This window comes from Melopsittacus undulatus, chromosome 6, assembly GCF_012275295.1.
Source record: "Melopsittacus undulatus isolate bMelUnd1 chromosome 6, bMelUnd1.mat.Z, whole genome shotgun sequence".
In the NCBI taxonomy this organism is placed as follows: domain Eukaryota; kingdom Metazoa; phylum Chordata; class Aves; order Psittaciformes; family Psittaculidae; genus Melopsittacus; species Melopsittacus undulatus.
Genome location: NC_047532.1, coordinates 59,319,023 through 59,339,927, shown reverse-complemented (window position 1 = coordinate 59,339,927; position 20,905 = coordinate 59,319,023). Strand labels below are relative to the sequence as shown.

General features: G+C 38.0%; 1 protein-coding gene across 1 annotated transcript in view; it reads left to right on the top strand.

The window, feature by feature from the left end:
• COL24A1 (collagen type XXIV alpha 1 chain) overlaps positions 1 to 20,905 on the top strand; it is a 139,818-nt gene that overhangs the window by 108,663 nt on the left and 10,250 nt on the right. The window contains exons 38-53 of the mRNA XM_005148104.3: positions 1,321 to 1,374; positions 1,859 to 1,966; positions 2,306 to 2,359; positions 3,123 to 3,176; positions 4,446 to 4,502; positions 6,250 to 6,303; positions 7,271 to 7,324; positions 7,431 to 7,484; positions 7,855 to 7,908; positions 9,563 to 9,670; positions 12,082 to 12,189; positions 14,556 to 14,663; positions 14,751 to 14,804; positions 15,101 to 15,163; positions 16,383 to 16,436; positions 17,657 to 17,692. Coding sequence (XP_005148161.2) covers positions 1,321 to 1,374; positions 1,859 to 1,966; positions 2,306 to 2,359; positions 3,123 to 3,176; positions 4,446 to 4,502; positions 6,250 to 6,303; positions 7,271 to 7,324; positions 7,431 to 7,484; positions 7,855 to 7,908; positions 9,563 to 9,670; positions 12,082 to 12,189; positions 14,556 to 14,663; positions 14,751 to 14,804; positions 15,101 to 15,163; positions 16,383 to 16,436; positions 17,657 to 17,692 — 1,074 coding nt within the window. The remainder of the gene's footprint in view (positions 1 to 1,320; positions 1,375 to 1,858; positions 1,967 to 2,305; positions 2,360 to 3,122; positions 3,177 to 4,445; positions 4,503 to 6,249; positions 6,304 to 7,270; positions 7,325 to 7,430; positions 7,485 to 7,854; positions 7,909 to 9,562; positions 9,671 to 12,081; positions 12,190 to 14,555; positions 14,664 to 14,750; positions 14,805 to 15,100; positions 15,164 to 16,382; positions 16,437 to 17,656; positions 17,693 to 20,905) is intronic.

The window sequence follows — 20,905 nt, the reverse complement described above, 5'->3', positions numbered from 1 at the left end:
TACAAAAAATCATCATCATCATCATCATGTTCTCACTCACAGCCCTCTGGCTGCCTTCACTGTAGCTCTTACATGATGATGGAGCCTGAGTAAACATTAGTTGAAGGGCCCAGCTGTCAATGGCTGTGATCACTGCCCCCTCTGTCCTCTACACATCAGTGTTACAATCTGCTATCTTTAATCCTGGGTTCTTCACACTGAACTAGTGAAGGAAAAAAATGCTGTTTTAGTTGTCAGCACACTTAGTGTGCTGCAGAACAAGTTTTGTTTCTGCTGCAGTGATCTCACCCTGACTTTTTTTTATGGTTTGGCAATTCTGGAGACGCTTGAAAGTTTAATATATTGAAATTATCATAAAACAGCTCAGCCCTGGCATATCTGCACTATGTGTAATTACAGTTGTATACTGTAAACAGCATCAGCAGTGCTGCTGTGCCTCAGTGGGACAGGTGCGTCTGGCAATTCGATGCCTGGGAGTCCCCACTCATCCTCCCTAGTGTCTGGGAGTGTTCACAATCACGGTTTGTCCTCCTAGGGATGTAGACAGATCTAAACAGGTATAAATGTGGAAATCCATTTCCTATAATCAGTTGTATGAGGCTTTTATTGGGATAGGAGTAATACTACATTTTCTTTAAACAAAACTTACAAAACAACAAATAAGCTTCACAAATCAGTTTAAACTATGTTTAAGCTAGCCTATCACCACAATGGCTTAAAACAAACAAAAAAACCCAAAACCAAACCAAATATATCTTTCTTTATCCAAAACTGAAGCTAAAATACCTTTTCTAACTCACAGAGCTTTTGGATAAATTGAAACCAGTGAGGAGTAGACACATGCAGCCCTTTGGGATCATCAGGTTTTGAAGTGACCTAGAGGACAGCAGGGCTGTAGCTCCATAGATAGCACCCCTCATCTGCACAGCCATCTGCCCCTGCTCTTCACACTTGGACAGCCCCAAGATTTTCTTAGTTTTTCTTTGGTTGTGTATTGTATTTACCTAAATCCAGTGGTTCTCTGGAAGCAATGTTATTCCTAAAGTAATACTTTCTGGGGGGACAAGATTTACTGGGGGGCTTTGTCTCCTATTTTCAGTGCACTTTCAATAGTTTGATAAATGATCCCTGATGCTTTCCCACTTGCTTTTGCTTTAACTTGAAACAGTCCTATTAAGTTGCTCTCATCCAGTTAATGAGATTTTTTTCTCCAACCTCTCTGCATTACAAAAAGCTTGCTTAGTTATCCAATTTAGAGCACAGTTTAAACATGTTTCCAAGCCTTTCTCAATCATAGATATTTCTCTTATAAATTTACAGGGCCCTGAAGGGACACCAGGAAATCCAGGTCAGAGGGGCCGTTTAGGAAAGAAGGTGATGTTTTTTTTTCTCTTCCTCTATTCTCTTCCTTTTATCTGAAACTCAAATTTACATTACAAAATAATCCCATTGTACCAAGTTTATCCCTGGTTTATGTCATGCTTCAAGCCTATGTTTTTTCTTTCTAGCCACAGCAATCAGAGTTGTCATCATTCTGCAATCAATAACATTCAGGACCTTAGGAGATTTAAATTTGTATCAGGATCTGATTTTGCAACTCATAAGTTTCTGCTGCTATCAAATAACTCTAACCTTTGGCTAAAACAAAAGTAATAGGCTTTAGTTGGGGGTTTTGTTTTTTTCACTGCAGAGTTCTAGGTTCAGACATTCCAAGAACTATAGTAAATGTATATGTCAATATAGATGCAAATGTAATGCTCCTATTAAATAATGCTGTTACACAATTTGGTTAAGCATAAGCTCCATTTTGAAACTTCGTATGAATCTGTTGTTCTTTTTAATACAATAACACCAACAGGGGGAAAAGGGACAGCTTGGCTCTCCTGGAGAAATTGGACCTGCTGGTGACCCTGGCCAACCTGGAGAAATTGGTCCCAAAGGTGCAAGAGGAACTCAAGGCCCCTTGGTTTGTACAAAACATGCATTTTTAAGAGCTCATGTACTTCTGGTTTAGCAGAATTGTGTCTCTCCAAGGGAAGAGGCAAGTCACAGCTACAGCATATATAAATATTTTTTGATGTAGCTCGAGATGCAGGCAGTGTCTTTTCCAGCCTGTTCATCCTGATGTGTGCCAATGGCAAATCCATTCTTTACCAAATGAAATTGGACCTAAGAAAGAAGTTGTCTGTGGTTCTGAAATCTCAATATTTGAAGATTTTTCCAAGTTATAACTTTTTATCAAGTAAGCATTGTTGTAACATTTTACGAGAGCTCATTTTTCTATCACTGATTATTCCATGAACAGGGACACCTAGGAGGAATGGGACCTGAAGGAGAGCCAGGAATTCCAGGTTATGGAGTGAGTTTTTTATTTAATTTATATACCTACACATTCCTAAGTAAGTCTGTGGTACTCTAAATAATTTCAAATATCATGGGGATCTGTACCTGGAATACACAAATATCTATTGGAGTGTCAGATCTCACATACATTTATATGACATGGCATTGCCCATTCAGAAATATTAGTCTTAAGCTATGTTGACCTGGTTTTGTGAGTTCACTAGTAGTTGTTTTTACCACAGATTTGAAGTTCTTGTTTGTCCTGTATATCTCACCCCTTGTGAATAAAGTTCCTTTAAGACTACTACAGCTATTCATTGTAAAGATTGTTCAGCACCCAGCACCACCTCTGCTTACTATCTGGCCAGGCATTTTCTGTTTCAGTAACAGAAACTGAATGAGGTTAGTTGAAGAACATAAATATATCATGGCTTTCACTGAAAAATAATGATGTTCAGTAGATGGATTGAATCCTGCTCTAAAAGATCAAACAGAAAATCCCATCAGTGGCCTTAGCCCTGAAGCAAGAACCAACCCGGCTCCCTTCACCTGCATCAAACCCTGCCAGAACCTTTGGTTTCCTTCTGTGCACAGAGCTTTTCCTGCATGCAATACATTTTCTGTCTGGGCCCATTAATTTCGTGCCACATCACTATTTAGCATTATTAGCAAGCAGCAAAAAAAAAAAATAATAGTAACAGGCAGCTAAAAGAAAAGTTGAGAATTATTTCCTAAATAATTTGTTTTGGAATTACAGTTTGTTTTGTTTGCTTCTTTAGGGACACCAAGGTGCTCCAGGGCCTCCAGGGCCCCCAGGACCTAAAGGAGAAAAGGTATAAAGATGGTTTATACTGTCTTACACTTTGAGTAATTATAAAGGAAGAAAATCTTCCTGCATGCTCACTGTTTTCCACAGCATGCAGCAAAAAACACCATTTGCAATATTTATTAGTATTGTCAAAGAATATGAGAACAAAATGCAAAACTAGGGAAATGGATCATTCAAAAGAAGAGATCCAGATTATGCAGTTGAGATGTTTCAGGTTCTAAAACAGAAAGTAGCCATAGTAAGAAGCACATTCTGTTGTATCAGATAGCACCACTGCCCTTAGTGAGTGCTGCAGACAGAAATCACTGTGAAACCAGCAAAGTATTTTTGTAGCGTTAAGCCTGTGAGTGCACCCACAAATACTGCTGAAAATCAAACTAAAATGGACAAAGATCTGTGCTTAATATAAAATGTTAGGGGTAAAATGTTGCCTCCATGCTGCTATTTTGCCAGATTGACTGTTGTTCTTTTAAGCCTCAAATCCTGCATACAAATTTGTATGCTGACTGACGTTTGTGTAGCCACATGCAGGCACAGGGATTCCCTTCATGAAGATTAGTTTAGAGTGGCACTTGACAGGAAATACATTCCTGTATTAGGACCAGTTTTGCAATGAATATTATGAATAAGCAATGAATGGCTTATATTACAAATAGATTCTGTTATAACTGAAAACGAAATTGTCGGGAGCTAGGTGTCTAGCTTGCTTGGTCACTTCTGTAAAAGCACTTTGATGAACTTGGGAACCCTTAATCATATTTCAAACATGAGCCTCTTCGCATTAAATATTGGTAAATATCCTCTGGAAATGATAACTTTTTTGTCTATTAGTTTGGATGGCAGTTGTTTCATATTTAAAGTTTAATAGAGTTCAGGCTGAGTGTTGGAGTCTTCTCTACACTTGTTTTTATTAAGCATATTTCTCAAAACAGTGGAAATTTTTTTTTTCCTCTTGTCAAATATCCTGTTTATCCTTTCTTTTATTAAATAAAGAAATTAATACATGGCCATTGTTCAAATACTTACTTTTTATAGCTGCCTTTGAGAACAGGGCAAATACTTAGCTTTTTTAATCCTAAATGTTTTTGGGAAGTTTACGTGCATATAAAAATGGAGTTATCATTTCCACTGTATTAAAACCATAATCATCACAGTTACTTTTAGCGTCTATAAAGTATTCTCTGTGCGTGCATATTAGCATTTGAGCATGTGTGCATGGTAGATGAGGTTGAATTTCTGAATTAATGTATTTTAATACAAATCTTTGTTTTAGGGTTACCCAGGTGATGACAACACAGTCCTTGGACCGCCTGGGCCCATAGGTGAACCAGTAGGTCTTTCTTTCTCAAAAAAATTATCTCAGTGCCTCTGAAGACAAGAGGCAGTGCAGGTTCTTCCTGAAACTTCATATTGATGGCTCAGGAATCAGTACTCCCTTGTACAAAAATGCAGAATGATGGTCCTTTAATCAGTAATCCCTCTCTGAAAAATGCAGTCATGTGCTCTTTCCTGCGTAAGCGCGTGTGCCCTGTGTTTAATTACACTAATGCCATTAGTCTGTGTTTAGACCAGCACATTTTGGAACAGAATTTTTCCCTTTCTGTTTATTCTGAATTGTACCTAATTGCTTTACTAACCAAAACTGTGTTTTGACTTATTGCATTATCACTACAAAGCTAATTTAGCTGGTTTAGAGAGAACTGCATTGTGTAGCCTTTTTTTTTACTGAATTCCTATGTAGGGTATCTCTCTGCAGCAATTATGAAAATGCAAAAAAAAAAACCATCTCAAAATCATACTGAAAGTGCTTCATGTTCAGGCTTTGATTGTGCCAGAAGCAATGCTTGTACAGCAAACTTCTCTTCAGAATAACTTTAATATTTATACCCCACCTTCTCAAAAGGCAGGACTTCTACGACCCTGATGTAACTGAAGACAGAGTCTGGATTAGGTTCTTAATTTACTTATGGTAACGCATTAGAGAAGAAACTCTAGCCAATTCTGCTGCAGCCAAATTAGCCCTGTAATGATGACTGTGCAAATGTTGCAAGCAGGGCCTTTCCACCTTATGGATTCCCTTTAGGAAACATGATGTGAAGCTGCTGAAACCTTGGAGAGTATACAATTGCATAATAGCATCTGTTGGTGAATATGCCCTAGAAGTGGCTAGTCTATTCGTTTATGAACTGTAAAAGATACACTGCAGTTAGTGATGCCTGGCCAATTTTTCATTATATGCTTCTACTTAAGACAGGTGGGAAACCAATCCCTTATTATTTCACCTAATGATTAGCTGGATGTCTTTTGGAGAGTCTTGGCTGTTCTTACTTCCTGTGGGTGTGACTTCCTATCCTGTTATGTTTCCTTTGACTGAGATTTGCTGCAATGAGAGTTCAAATTCTGGGGAAAAGTCCCTTTCTTGTGAGACTGGAGTTACGAGCCTTTTCCTAAAGTAGGGCTAGTGAGGTGTCTGAACACAGCAGGATGTACCATGTGACTCAGAAAAATCATTCTATTCCTGCTGCTCCTGTGCAGTTCTTATATGTGTGAAACATGCCAAGAAATTGAAATTATCTTTTAATTAGGACAAACTTCAAAATTAAAGCAGATTCTGAGTATGTCAGAAGCAAGTGATTTCACAAAAGAACCCCAGTTTTCATGGGTTATCTTACCGAATCCATTGAAAATTTTTCCTTGCATGGTTTGAAAACAAAGTTTCGTCATTTATTTATGAAGACTTTTTAATTCAGATATCATATATATGGGTACAAACCTGGAGCAGTCCTACTGAGGTCAATACTCCTGTTTCAGTTATGCTCACGTAAGACCTATTTTCAAGATTCCAGTCTTCAGTTACAAAGTACTTCAGACATTGATTACTGTCTGACTGCAGTACATTTTGTTTAGAAAAAGAAGAATGGTTATTCCTTAAGACAAGTTAACTTTAATATCTGTAATCCTCAGTTCTTTCTTGTTGGTTAGTCTGTTTTGAGAGAAATCCCATCATTCTTTTTGTATTTGATTGGAGTGTTACTTCAGTTCAGCTGTTACATTTTTCTCTTTGATTTTCTTTCAAGGGTCCTAGTGGTGAACATGGGGATAGAGGAGAACCTGGTGATGAGGGTTACAAGGTAATACTAATGCCTCCTGCTTTATTCTTTCTATTTGGATGTGGCATGCTGTGCACGCATGTAGAGTAATGTAGCAGAAGTAGCATCTTATCTCACAAGTGTGCAGAAATTGTGCTTCGGTGCACTGATGAGCTCTTTGAACACATTGGAGCACCTTTCATATGAGGAGAAGTTGCTGGAAAGAAGCTGGGACATATGAGCTGGAGAAGAGTAGGCTTGGATGATTTTAATGTGTAGAAATACCTGATGAGAGGGAATGAAAATGAAAGAGTCAGACTTGTCTCAATAGTGTCCAGTTTCAGGTCAAGTCAAGGCAAAGAGCTCAACACTAAAACACATGAAATTCCTTTTGAACACAGGAAAACACTTTCTGCTGTGAGGATGACTGCACCAGAGCAGGCTGCCCAGAGAGGTTATGGAGTCTCCATCTTTGGAAATGCTCAAAACCTAACTGGATATGTTCCTGCACAACCTTTTCTGCCTGGCTTTTTCAGCCTAAACACTTCTGTGATTCTGTAATACTGAATGAATTAACATTTTTCTCGGAAATTTAAACACTGTTTATTTGTAAACCTAAGCCTAATAATTATTCATGAAGCGCATTCAGTCTTTTAGCATAGACAAATTGGATCGTAACTAATCACAATAATCATTGATGCGTTTGTTTGCTGAAGTACAAAAGAGACAGCCCTGGACATGGAACATCCTGTTTAAGTTGCACAGATAATAGAGATAGACATAGTAATAAATCAATGAACTGGATACAATCTATGCTTTCAGAAGTGCAGAAATGTTTAAACAATGTGTAGTTCCTAAGGTCTGCTCTCAGGAGAGCTGAGCATACTTTATCTTGGTCACGTTAGGAAGCTCAGGCCACCCAGAACCTCTCAAGATGACCTTTAAAAGGAAATCTGTAGCTCGCCAAGTGTTGCTTGTATTGCAATATGCTATTTTTTCTGCTTCCCAGGGTTCTATAGGTCTTCCAGGGCTTAGAGGACCTATTGGACAACAGGGACCTCCAGTAAGTGTTTCAAACAAGTGAGATTTCTCTATTAGCTGTTGCAAATGTGTTTTTAGCTGCATTCACATGATTCTTTTTATTTATTTAATATATGTTCTTTCCAAAGGGAGAGCCAGGTGAACTGGGAGACCAAGGACCAAAAGGAGAAAGAGGTTCAGAAGTAAGTAGAAAGAAGTAAAGCAAAACTGTACTTAATTGGAATTTTTATGGTTTTGCTGTTTGCTGACTATCCTTGGAAAACTGTTATATATGGCTAAAATTTGGTGGTTTGGGTTTCCTTAACAGAGCAAGTAATGAAAAATATCAAAGACTTAAATCTTTTCCTTTAGAAATAGTACTTCATCTTGTTGGTGTGCTGAAAATTGCCAAAAGCATTTTGTATTCTCTCATGGGATTATTTTCATTGGCTTTTGAGAAGTGTTCTTGCAATACCAATTGCCATTGCAACTTAAATGAGGTATTTTGTCTGAGAAGTTTCATAGTGCAACTCTGTTGACATTTATCAGCTCACAAGTATTTGTAACTTTTAGGGACCCACAGGGAAGAAAGGAGCAACGGGTCAAGCAGGCAAACCTGGAATTCCTGTAAGTAACAAATTTTATCTGCAGGTTATAAAACAAATAAAATAATAGCTAATAAAATCAAAATTGAGTCATGCCAGTGGTACCAGTAGGTTTTATGCTCACTCAAAAAAGAGCCTTCTTAGTGTTCAGGAAATGTAAAGGATCCCTTGTGAAAATACAAAGTAATTTTCAAAACTGTGCTAAATTACACTGAATTCTATTTGACTATGAAACACATAGAAGCAAAGAGCAGCTAATATAACAAGATCCTCCCCACTTGTAAAGTTACTTAATTAGGTCATTTTTGCATATCACCTGTAGTCCATGTGGAAGTTATCCCAGTATATCACACAGAACCGTACTACTGTTCACTCCTGGCTCCCGTCGGTTCTTTGAACAGCTGTAGCCTACAGAAGCCTGGATCCATATGTCCGTGATGGATATGGCTGGCAAATCCCTTGAGGTTTACTCCTTTCCCTTGCTTGCCTTGAGATGAAGTTTTTAATGTTCTTTCTTGAGTTACTGTAGAGAAGCTGACTTGCATCCCATTCTCCCTCAGGGAGAAGAAAGAACAGGAAGCAGTAGGTGTTCTGTAAACATAACCAAGAACAAAACGCATCAAGGCTATTTTGGTCCCCTAATAAATAGTACAACACAAGCACATATTGTAAATAACTTCCACTACCTCACATAAAAATATTGTCAGTAACCAGAGAAACACAGCTGCTTTACAGAGCTTGTACCTGCTGGGCGGAGAGCAAGAAGAGCCTTTTTAAAGCAAGGACAAAACTGTCCATTGTAAATATGCAGCTCTTTCCTCTGGGGGACTGCAGGGAGTGTATCGTTCACCAGACAAAGGAAAAGAGGGAAAGACAAGACATACGAGAAGCGAGCAGGAGAAGACAGTAAAAACTAGAGGTTGGGGAAGTTTCCAAGCACATCCCAAGTGCAAGATGCTTGAGCAACCACAAGTTAGAAATAAGATTAAGATGGTGTGCTTCTTACATTCTTTATGGCAGTTGTTAACAATACCTTTTCAAACAAGGTATGTTGTAGTTAGCATACTTTAAACTCCTGAGAAACTCATTCATGCAGAGATAATTGCAGAACTCTAAGCCCCTCAAGATAGTGTATATCAGTCTAAAGGGAAATAATTGTAAAGAAAAAAATCACTGTCCTATGATGGATGTGACATCAGGCTTTTTCATGCAAGTATAACAACAGCACAAACGTGCCTTGTTATGAGTTTGTACATGTCCTTTTTAATATGTTCAAATTTGAATACCATCAATTTCCAAATGTACAGGACAGAGTATCTAGTAAAATAAAAGCTGAAAAGGTATGTGGTTGGGTTTTTTAAAGGGATAAATACATTACTTTATCAGGTTTCCTGACTTCAGTTTAAGAATCAACACTCTCAGCCATGTTCCAGGCCTGGCATACAGAAGGGTCAGCCCCAGAGTTTCAGCTGAAGTTGCTCAAATCCCACAAACAATAAAAAACCAATAGCATTTTCAACCAAACATCCTAACTCAGAGCTCCTTCTGCAAGTATTCATTCATGACACTGGATCTGTTATGTAGGGTTTAGGAAATACTATGACTAAAATCTAGTTCTGTGATGGTGAAGATAAAGAGTGCCAACAGTGCTATATTTAATTTGAACTTGTTTTAAGGGAAAACTAGGGCCAACAGGGAAGAAAGGAACACTCGGGTACCCTGGACCAGAAGGTGTTCCTGGGAACCTGGGCAAGCCTGGGCTGTCAGGGATGCCTGGCCCTAAGGTAAGTGCTTTCCACATTACCTCTCTTAATGTCATTTTACTTTACAACTTTTCTAAGGTTACTGTGTTTAAGCAGAAGGAACAATTCTCAGTTCCCTGAGTATCTTGAAAATGAGATCAGTTACTTTTCTTCCTTTTTTTTCTGGCTAGGATATAAAATTAGCATAAGGGATGTGTGCTGGGAGAACAACTATTTCATTAGCATTTGTTAGTAGCAACTGGAGCTACATGAAAGTGTTCTCTTAATTAGAGAATCTTCACAGTTTTTTTTTCCTGAAAAAGAGCCGTAGGTCCCAGCTGAGACTGTCTTCTCTCAGTCTCAGAGAGAATCCCACCTTTTCCTTACTGTCTTTGAATTTCTAACCCATGTCTCTCTACCAAAGTGATTCTGAAGCTTTACACAAAACCAATGAAAAGGAGTGTCAGGTATCTGAGGTATTTGGAAGCATTTTTGGAAGTAGATTTTTTGTCTGTCTGTCCTTTGCTGTGGGCCAGGGATGATGACCTGCTACTTCTAGGAGCAGTGACACAGCTCTTCGCTTACTTGCTTCACAGAGGAGGGAGAAAATTCCTTTGTTCTTGTTGTTGAAAGTCTGATCAAATTGGTTCCACGTAGTTCTAGTTAGATGGACAATTCATTGTTATAAAAAGATGCCAAGTTAGATTTGGTATCAGGAATTAAGGTGCCAAATGAGACGGAAGTATAAATTTCCTACCTGGCTGAACAAAGAGAAAATGAAACAAGTTACCCGTAGGGGGCAGATGTACCCTGTTCAAGCCTCTTCAGTTTCAGCTTACATCCTACAGAGCCTCTTCCAAGGTGATTGAAATTCTTTGGAATTGGATTTAGGAATGTCACCCCAAAGAATTCTTACATTTTTGCCTTTCACTCAAAATGTCATCTTTCATATTAAAAAAAGACTCCACTACTCCATATTAATAATATTATTAGCATTATAAATTGTAATAAAGAGAGGCTTGTAACTTATTTTTGCCACAATCAGTAAAATGAACAGAACTTTTGCTATGTATGTTTATCAGTCCAGCAGGCTGTACGCCACACCACCATTTTCAAAGCCCTGAAAATTGTAGTTAATAGAGAAATCCTGTTTCATATAACTTTTTTTTTCTATGAAGGCTTAACTGAATGTCATATGAAATAAGAAAAAGATATATCTATGTATGTATATGTTTCTACTAAATGACATCACAGAAACATTCATTTGGATGGTAGCAATTTTGTTTTTCCTTAGCATGTCAAAATTGGCTTAACTCCATGTACTCAGTAAACAGATTTTTTCATTAAAGTCTGATTTTCTCATGCGTATTTGTAATAAATGTTTTGGTCTTTCTTAATGTGGTAAAGTTGTTTTGTACGAATCCTTACAGAGTGTACACAGCCATACTAATATTATCTGTAGGTCTGATAGTTACAAACATTTGAACATTTCTGCGGGAAGGTAATCTCATTTTGTTTCTTGATGTGGAGCTCCTTCTTGAAAAAAAATGAATACTGTGCTTCTCAGCCCACCTGTAATGAATGAATTCAGCATCTTGTTTTCATCAAAAGGAGCTCCTCATTGTAAGCTCAGAATCCTCAGACTTCACACAATACTTGACCAGGAGCCATCTCAAGGAGTCATATTCTATAACTGAGATTAGTATTCTCTTCCTGCATATTTCCACAGAGAGTTAGAAAAGAATTAAATAGGAATCAGTGCTAATGGCTATTAATCTGAACATGCAAATGTTCAGGTCTGGGGAAAAAATCAGGTCTCACATAAACTGTTCTATATGATTCCCTGTGGGAGGTGAAAGCAGTCACTAGAATGCGAGTGCTTACATATATATTTGAATGCATGACTCTTTCTAGATCACTGGTACTTAAACTGGTGATCCAACTGGGCAACTGTTCCTCTTGACGTGGGTGCTTTGCATAAGCCCCAAAAGGTAACTCATTTTCTTGAATGTTCTCAGCAGTCTTTCAAGGTCTAGGTAGGTGATCCCACAGAACTGATATCAGGCTATGTTTACAGTAAGGCAGAAGAAGGTTTAAGATGAGACTGAACTGAACAATTGCAGTAGGCTATGGCGTTTGCTTTGCTGACAGTCAGTGATTTGTTAAACTATAATAACTTGACTCTTCAAAAACTTCAGTCCATACCACAGTTAAAGAACATGTAGCTTTGTTGCAAAGTATGATGGGGTTATGCATTTGGAATATTAGTAGAAATCAGGATGTTACTGCTGTTCATTGTCTTTCCATGTATTTTGATGTATAGTAAATGTGTATTCGTGTATACAGAAAGTATTAACTGGCTTTGATTTTTATGTTATATGCCTGTTTTAACATGCAATGAAAAAACATGTCTGGCTATTCTGCTTGTAATCAGTTCTTTTCAATTTGTTAAGGGTAATAAAGGAAACTCAGGCTTGCCAGGTCTGGCAGGTTATCCTGGAGCTCGAGGTCCCAAGGGATTGCCAGGCATGCCAGGGCCCATGGGAGCACCTGGACTAAAGGTACACACATGGGATCTTTTTGTTTAAGTACAGTATTACTAATATTGTTTAGTCTTCATACTACATCCAGTGATTGTGGAACCACCATGCTACTATTAATCATATAAGTAACTGACATTAGAACTTGTTTGAAGGATAAGACTGCAAATTGTGCTGACCTCACTTCTGTGAACTGTAATTGGAGAACAGAGGTCCCATCCATCTGGATGCTATTCCCATCTCTAGATGCCATTCAAAATACTTTGTGTATATTTACTCAAAGCTTTAGGGACAGATGTTTCCTGACTTTTCTTTTTAAACTTCTGTAATACTAGAACAGTTTGGATGATTTGAACATGTATTAGCAGAAAAGTACTGTAATTTCAAGCCTAACAAGTGTGTCTGGGACATCCATTTACTCAGGACTTACAGTGAACTTGTTTAGCCCTGTCAAAAAGAAAGACATCTGAGAGTGCTCCATTTTTCAGGGAATTCCAGTTACCAGACATCAGTCTATCCTCATATTAATTAGACTTATTTCAGTGGTAAAGAAAACAAAGAATGCAACATTAAAGATAATTTTCTCCATTTGGAATAGGCTTTTTCATCTAAAAACATAATTTGCAATGCTCTTTGAGATTTTCTTGGTAAGCAGTTTCTTAAAATCTTCATTCACTTGAAAACTAGGGGAGGGAAATACTGTCTCTGTCATCTTTTCATGAAAATATTTTAGTATAAACTGTATTCCCTACCTGCAGTTTTATTGCCTGTGATCCCAGTCTGGGTTTTACTCCTTTGTTGAGACAATGAGCTGTAGGAGGTAGTTCCTGCTAATACAGGAAATAGATGAGGGAAAACTGTTACTATATAGTGCAAATTAAGTGTCAAGATTGGACATACTGAGTCAGATCAAAAGTCTATGTTTGTCAGAGCATAAAGGTAATGCCTAGGAAAGAGCATAAACAAAAAGCAAGAATGAAAAGTGTATATTCACAGCGTTAAATGCAGTTCAGTAACCTTCAGAGCTAGGCATGGTTTCTGGGTACTTTATAGTCTTCAGAGGATTTTTCTTGCATGAACCTCTCTAGTTTCCATTTGAATTGATGTAAACTTTTAGTCTAACAGGAAGGAGTTCCACAACTACACTGTGCCTTTCTCGGAGGATTGCTTTCTAAATTTAATTCTAACCTGCCTGTTCTGTATTTCATTTTGTGAATTTGAGTGCTTACACAGGGAGACACCATACTGGAAATGATCTGATGTGTGTGAGTTTTCTGTTTCCAAGTCAAGGAGCAGTCACAGAATCATAGAATAGTTAGGATTGGAAAGGACTTCAAGATCATCTAGTTCCAACCCCCGTGCCATGGGCAGGAACACCTCACACTAAACCATGTCACCCAAGGCTTCATCCAACCTGGCCTTGAACACTGCCAGGGATGGAGCATTCACAACCTCCCTGGGAAACCCATTCCAGTGCCTCACCACCCTGACAGTAAAGGATGTCTTACTTGTATCCAGTCTAAACCTCTGCTGTTCAAGTTTGAACCCGTTACCCCTTGTCCTATCACTACAGTCCCTAATGAATAGTCCCTCCCCAGCATCCCTGTAGGCCCCCTTCAGATACTGGAAGGCTGCTATGAGGTCTCCACGCAGCCTTCTCTTCTCCAGGCTGAACAGCCCCAACTTTCTCAGCCTGTCTTCATATGGGAGGTGCTCCAGTCCCCTGATCATCCTCGTGGCCTCCTCTGGACTTGTTCCAACAGTTCCACGTCCTTTTTATGTTGAGGACACCAGAACTGCACACAATACTCCAAGTGAGGTCTCATGAGAGCAGAGTAGAGGGGCAGGATCACCTCCTTCGACCTGCTGGTCATGCTTCGTTTGATGCAGCCCAGGATACGGTTGGCTTTCTGGGCTGTGAGTGCACACTGCTGGCTCATGTTCATATGCTCATTGACCAACACCCCCAAGTCCTTCTTCACAGGGCTGCTCTGAATCTCTTTTTTTGCCCAACCTGTAGCTGTGCCTGGGATTGCTCCGACCCAGGTGTAGGACCTTGCACTTGTCATGGTTAAACTTCCTGAGGTTGGCATCAGCCCACCTCACAAGCGTGTCACGTTCTCTCTGGATGGCATTCCTTCTCTCCAGCGTATCAACGGAACCACACAGCTTGGTGTCATCAGCAAACTTGCTGAGGGCGCACTCAATCACATTTACATTTTAGCGAATGTATAATTATTGAAAACATTCATGATGGAAATCAAATTAATGGAGTAGGTCTTTTTCTTAAAGATAAACCATGATCCACGCTTCTGCCAGGAGTCTTATCTTTAACATTTATAACTGTCATAATTGTAATAATGGACATGTTGTCTTCCTATTGACAGGGTGAGAAAGGGCTTCTGGGTCATCCAGGAAAGCGAGGCAAAAGAGGCTTTCCAGGATCACAAGGTGATCAAGGACCAGCAGGAGATGCTGGACTGAAAGGACCAGCTGTAAGTAATCACAGCTACTGATGCAAAACAGGTAGTCCAAGAGTTACCAACTTGAAATAATAGTAAGGATACCTGCTCCTTTTACAGGGAGAAGATGGAGATAGAGGTTTAATGGGGTTTCAAGGATTCCCAGGTCCAAAAGTATGTGTTAATTCTTTTCTGTTAGATCTTAATCCATTTACAAAATGAGGGCATTAGGAAAGCATCAAATTAATCAGCTTTAACAATAATTTGTTCAAAATCTATCTGAACTGTTGGAACACTGTAGGCAGAACTGTGTACCCTGTGTCTAAGGACAAACATTTAGGGTCAGTATGCTTTGATATTTTCGCTGATACTGTTCTCAGAAATTATCTTACTTTCACTGATTAAAAGAGTTTGAAACAAGCGGATAGCTAATGTCCATGTCTGATTAAACTGTTCCTTTGCATTTTCAGGGTCCTGCAGGGGACATTGGCTTAGTTGGAATTCTGGGCCCGAAAGGTCCAACAGGCCAAGTTGTAAGTGTTTCACTCCATGAAAAAGATGGTCAGGATGGCTTGCAAGTGGCACATATTTTTAACTTAGGAAATAATCTTTTATTTTTTTTTTTTATTTTAATTAACAAGGCTGGAACTTTCTAACCAAACTTTTCTCTTTGAGACTAAGACTCCACTAGAAGCCCTTTGCTTGCACTGCAGCACTGCTCTGGTTGCAGCATGGGTACAGTACACAAGCAGAGCTGAGCTCTTAATCTTAAAGGGAAAAAGCAAGCCCTACTGACAAAGTGTGGCTCTCCTAGTCTAATTTCATCTACCCAAGTATCCTTATCGCTGTCATATCTTTGCCTGTTGGGGTTGAAAATTCTCCTTCTTCTTACTAGCAACAATGCTGATTATATAACTCTGTCCTACAGCAAAAGAGAAAAGGGTCAAACTTTGCCTGCAATGAGTAAGAGAGGTGCTCAGGCATTATTGAGTAATAGGTAGTCTTTTTTTAACAAGTATTTTCTTTTTTATCTGTACAGTTACTAATCTGCATTAGCTCATTATTTATTACACCTTCTTCATTACTTTCAACTGTGCTGCTCACCAAAAATGTGAAAGTATCTTTAGCGTTTTGTAATACTGCGGAGTGTGCATCCAGCTTTTACAGCACAGAGTGAAAAAAGGGGAAAGTTGTAGCCTGGAAGGTCTTACTTCAAAATGGTCTTCTCTCACTGCTGCCATTGCCATCAAATAAGTGACCCAGTTCAGTTAACCACATGCAGAGCAGCAGCTTTAGAGGCCTGTTCTAATAGCTACTTTTTCTTTTCTTGTAAGCATTCCTATGCAAATAAACACTGGAAATGAGCAGTTTCCTCTACGTGAAATGGAACAAGAAAGTAACATTTTAGCAGCACTTAGTGGCAGCCTTACACAGTTCAAGATTCAGTTGGCTGTAGCTCAATAAATATGTGGTCTTTGGTAATCAGAGTAGTTTCCATTGTTTTTAGTGCATTGGCTTTCACATAGAAGAATGTATGTAGCTTTCCAAGCACCACTATTATTAATTATTAAAATAATTACCTTGCTAATTTTGTAGCAATGTACAACTCAATATTCAGAAAAAGGATATCACCGTGATCTTTTGGCTGTTTGACAGGGCTGTGTGCTGAGCTACTTCAAACCAGGACACATCCTGAGGATTTTCTTCATTTTGAAAACATAGCAGACTAATAAATTCTTTGCTTGTTTACAGGGATATATTGGCCCTGTTGGTCAAGAAGGCATAACAGGCCCAACTGGCAGGCCTGTAAGTTTCCCTTCTCTTTTGCATAATTCCCCATCCCTTACTTTTAGTCATCTGGTTTGTGGCTAGTAACATTCCCATCTTTCTATTCACAAACAGCAACTAGCAGGGCCATCTTCATGTTATACCATGTTGGTAAGCTAATATATGTGAGTCCAGCATCTGTAGTACAAACAAGAAAAAAAATTACAAAAAACAACGACAGAAATGTCATTGCAGTGGCCTTATGTGTAAGTACAGAGCATACATATCTAGACATATCTAGAGAGTAGCCACACTCCCTTTCAGTGTAGCTTATTCTTTGTGTTGATTGGGCTGATAATCATTAAAATAACAGGAACGTACAATAAAATCAGTAAACAGAAATATTTACAGTGAAAAAGAAAGGAGAAGGGAAATGTTCTTTCTATAATTAGACTGTTCTTTCAATTTGTTGGGAAAAAGACAGTACTTTAAGTCTTGCTGCATTCTTTTTAATGCCCCTCAAGAGGAAAACTTCAAAATTGGGTATACTTTATGAAGGCTTTTAATAGACTTCATATTGAATGTAACAATTTGCATTATCATTAAGAAATCATTACAGCTGAAGATGACTTCTCTATGTTATGAAATGCTGCCATCAAGACACACAGTTTCTCCAGAGAAGAACTATAAGATTATTACTGTGTTCAGAAACACAGTTTAAGTGCAAAACTAGCCAAAAATGCCCTGGGGACAGAAAACCAGTGTCTAATGTGACTGTGAGTGGAGAACTAATAGGGTAATAAAGCCAGATATGTAAACAATTGATTTCTTCAGTGATGGAGAGAACAGAATTTTGTTCTCTGTTCTGAAGATGGTGTAGCACTGATGAATCACAGTAGATCAAATTGTAGAGAATATAGCTAGCTGGCAGGGAGAATCATAGAATCATAGAATAGTTAGGATTGGAAAGGACCTCAAGATCATCCAGTTCCAGCCCCCCTGCCATGGTAAAATTACTGAGAAATAACATTCACAATCTGAAGAAAACAATAGCTTTCCACATGTAGGAATTACAAGACGTTTTCAAGTAATTCAGTTTTCCAACAGTACAGGAAAATTAAAGCCTCACAGTTGTGGAAACTTCCACAGATGAGACTGAACTTTTCATGTGAGGAGCATAACCCATGGACATTAATCTGCTTATTTCAGTCTTAAGCAGTTAGAAAGCATACTGGATTAACAGCTTCTCTTTCTTACAGGGACTGAGAGGTGAAAAGGGCACAAGGGGTGAAATGGTAAGATGAAACTTTTGTGCTTTCATATTTTTGGCTTTGTAAAAACTATTTCTGTGTTACACTGAATGTACTCCTGGATGCTCTCAATGTCAGACGGTCATGTTGTGCTCCTGGAGAGTGCTGGCCAAGAAAGTTGGTAGCATGAGTCAGAAGTCTGGCCTTTTCTTGTTCAAGCTGACTTACATAGGTGTGCCCAGTGTTCATATGCTGTCAGGCAGTATGGCCCCTGATCATACAGCATCACATAATCCAAACCTGACCCAATTCAGATGTAGAAGAAAAATCGTTCATCTCATCTGTGGTCAGTGCTCCAGTGCCTCACAGCACAGCATGCATACACATGTTCATACATCTGTATCACCCTACCTCATTTAAAATCATTTAATTTCTCTTATATTTTGCTTTTAGCAGCCACCTGTGTACAGTTCTAACCTAAATGCCATATAGAAGTTTTTGGGAAAAAAATCTATCAGAAATACTCAAAATTGCTTAAAGAGTTAAGGCTTGGAATTTGGTTTGTTGTTGCATGTGTCTTGAGGAACTTTTCTTTTTGATTCTAATGCTCTGGAGACCATTAGAGGCAAACTGGTTCCTTAATTTGTGCTGCAATTAACCATCTTAACTGTCTTTTTCTACTGTTTACGCATAAGAATTGCTATAACAGCATAGAGCTAAAAATGCTGACACTTAAAAACTAATAATAAAAAGCCATCCAGAACGGTGAACAAGAAACACCCCTTTCCATTATTGGTACTGGTGTTTAAGAAGTAATTTCCTAAAAAAAGTTCCTTAATTCATCAAGATTAATTAATCTTCTAAGACTGTGTTCAGAAGAAGAATTTTTGATTTTAAATCTTACACGGTGGCATCAGTTTATATTATGTAGCTAAGAAAACATTTATTCCCAACTATTTTCAGACACAAAGGAGAGAAAATTATTTTCTTCCAACTGTGTATTCCAAGCTTAAATTTATACCTTAAAATTTACATTGGCATTCTTCCTAGAATCATAAAGATTTTAACTTTTCTGTAGCAGTCCAAGTTTTAGTTACAATTTTTAGTCTGTCAGGGAGATACAGGGTTCATGACTAGGAAGAAATGTCCTTTTATTTGCTGAAAAACCTCCTTGAGGTCAGTGGTAGACTGTGTTCAGGTTGTATAAGCTATTTCTGGAGAAAAATTCATAGAGGCAGAAACAGCTTGAAGAATTTTAATCCAAGTTATTCTTTCAATATTCATATCACTGTGATTGAAACATTTAGAAAACCATGCAGTACCTTCTAGAATATTGTTTCAGAGTTCTGACATTTCTGAAAGTGTGTTTTTATTTTCTTAATTTTTTTTTTATTTTATGGCATGTCACATAATGAATTATAATATAGATATATAAAATAATCCAGGTTGTAAGGGATCTCAAGACATTTGTAGACCAACCTTCTCTTGAAAAGAATCAGCTCTGAGATCAGACCACATTACTCAGGGCTTTATTCAGCCAGATCTTGAAAACATCCAGTGCTGGAGATTGGATAATCATCTTTTATCTTAGATTTACTATCATTAATGGCAGCTACTGTACTGTATTGTCTATCAGCCTGTTGCACAATGTTATTAGGCTTTACCCACTATGAGATATGGTGACATAACATCAAAATGACAGAAATGGTCAACTGAATGTTAATAATTTTTGCTAAAGCTACTTTCTGTTTCTTAGGAAATTTCAAAAGTCATGGAAAATATGGAAGTCCTTGGAATGCTCATGGTTTCAAAGTTAAGCATATGGATCACTGCGTATAAAAGCAGGGCTCCACTGGGAGGGTTGGCCTTTGAACTTCTGTACTAGCAATCAATCAGTTGGGTGATTAAGGAGTTAAAGAGCACACTAAACCAAACTGTTCTATTCTCCACTTTTGTTGTTATGAACTGGAATTACACTTTTCTGATTTGATTTCTAATGTGATCAAAGGATAAAGTAAGTAGATTTGTAAGGGTAATCCCTGTGCATTGCAGTAAAACATTTAGGAATTAACTAGATCCATGAAAAGCGCTGCTCTGCAACAGTTTTATTTTAAAGCCTTCTAAAAGTAATTGATACAGCCCTCAGAAGTTTTTAATGCATTTAAGAAACATAATATCCCCAAAAGTAGTTAACTGTAGTTAACAAATAGTATTCAATATTTACCTTTTATTTCACATGGGCTTTATTGGCAAGGAGACAGTGAGGCAATTGCTATCTCAGAATGAGAGGAAAACTAGTTTCTTACTTCATATTGCTGTTAACCATCTTAACTGTGAATCAAAACAAATCACTTTCCTCTTTTACAAAATACCATCAATTCATTGAACAGTGCAGATTTTGATTTATGAAATATTCAGTTCTATCACAGAAAGCACTATAAATTAGAACTGTTCTTGTCCTAAGACTTTTTGAGTCTTCAAGCTGTGACACATGCCAAGAACATGGAATATTAACTGAAGCATTCAGTCATCTGAAAAATCCACTGGCATGTCTAAATCTCAGCACTCAGAACAAGGACATCTATTCATCAGAGAGCAGTGGTTACTTAGGGACAAACTGTTGAAGATTTTGTGCCTTCCCTTGACTTGGTATTTGCATAATTAAGTCTTGAACCAAGATAAACATATCCTTACACAGTCAAATTCATTTCTCAAGTTTCTTTTTCACACTTTCATTTTATGCTAAACATACTTCACCATGCACGATCAGACAGTCCAAGAGTATATCCACATGAGATTGAAGGTGTATTCTGTAGCAACCTAACAGCACCTGAGTTGCTGATGTAATTAACTAACTATGGAGGCTGGCCCTCCCAGCTAGCATACAGCAGGTTAGCTCTGTGAAACCTCATTGGTGTGCAACAGCTGAGGGACTACCCCCAAAATACTGAATGCCCTCTCTGTAATCTCATCATTTTTTAAATAATGAATAACAACCATAATATTTTATGCTTATTTAATAGTAACAAGATTTCAAAGAAAATGTCAAGCTGAGCAATAATCAAACTCAGATCAAAGTTGGGTACTTGCCAAAGAACTAAATATGCGAAGATTACTTACTTCTTTTATTTCCATTTTCCAACATTAATCATTAACGGCTTTATAAAATACCAGTAAATATTTACCTAAATAATGGCTTTAGAGTCCCTTCTATAGGTGTAAGTGGATGAAACATAAATAAATAGGGTCAGGATGTAT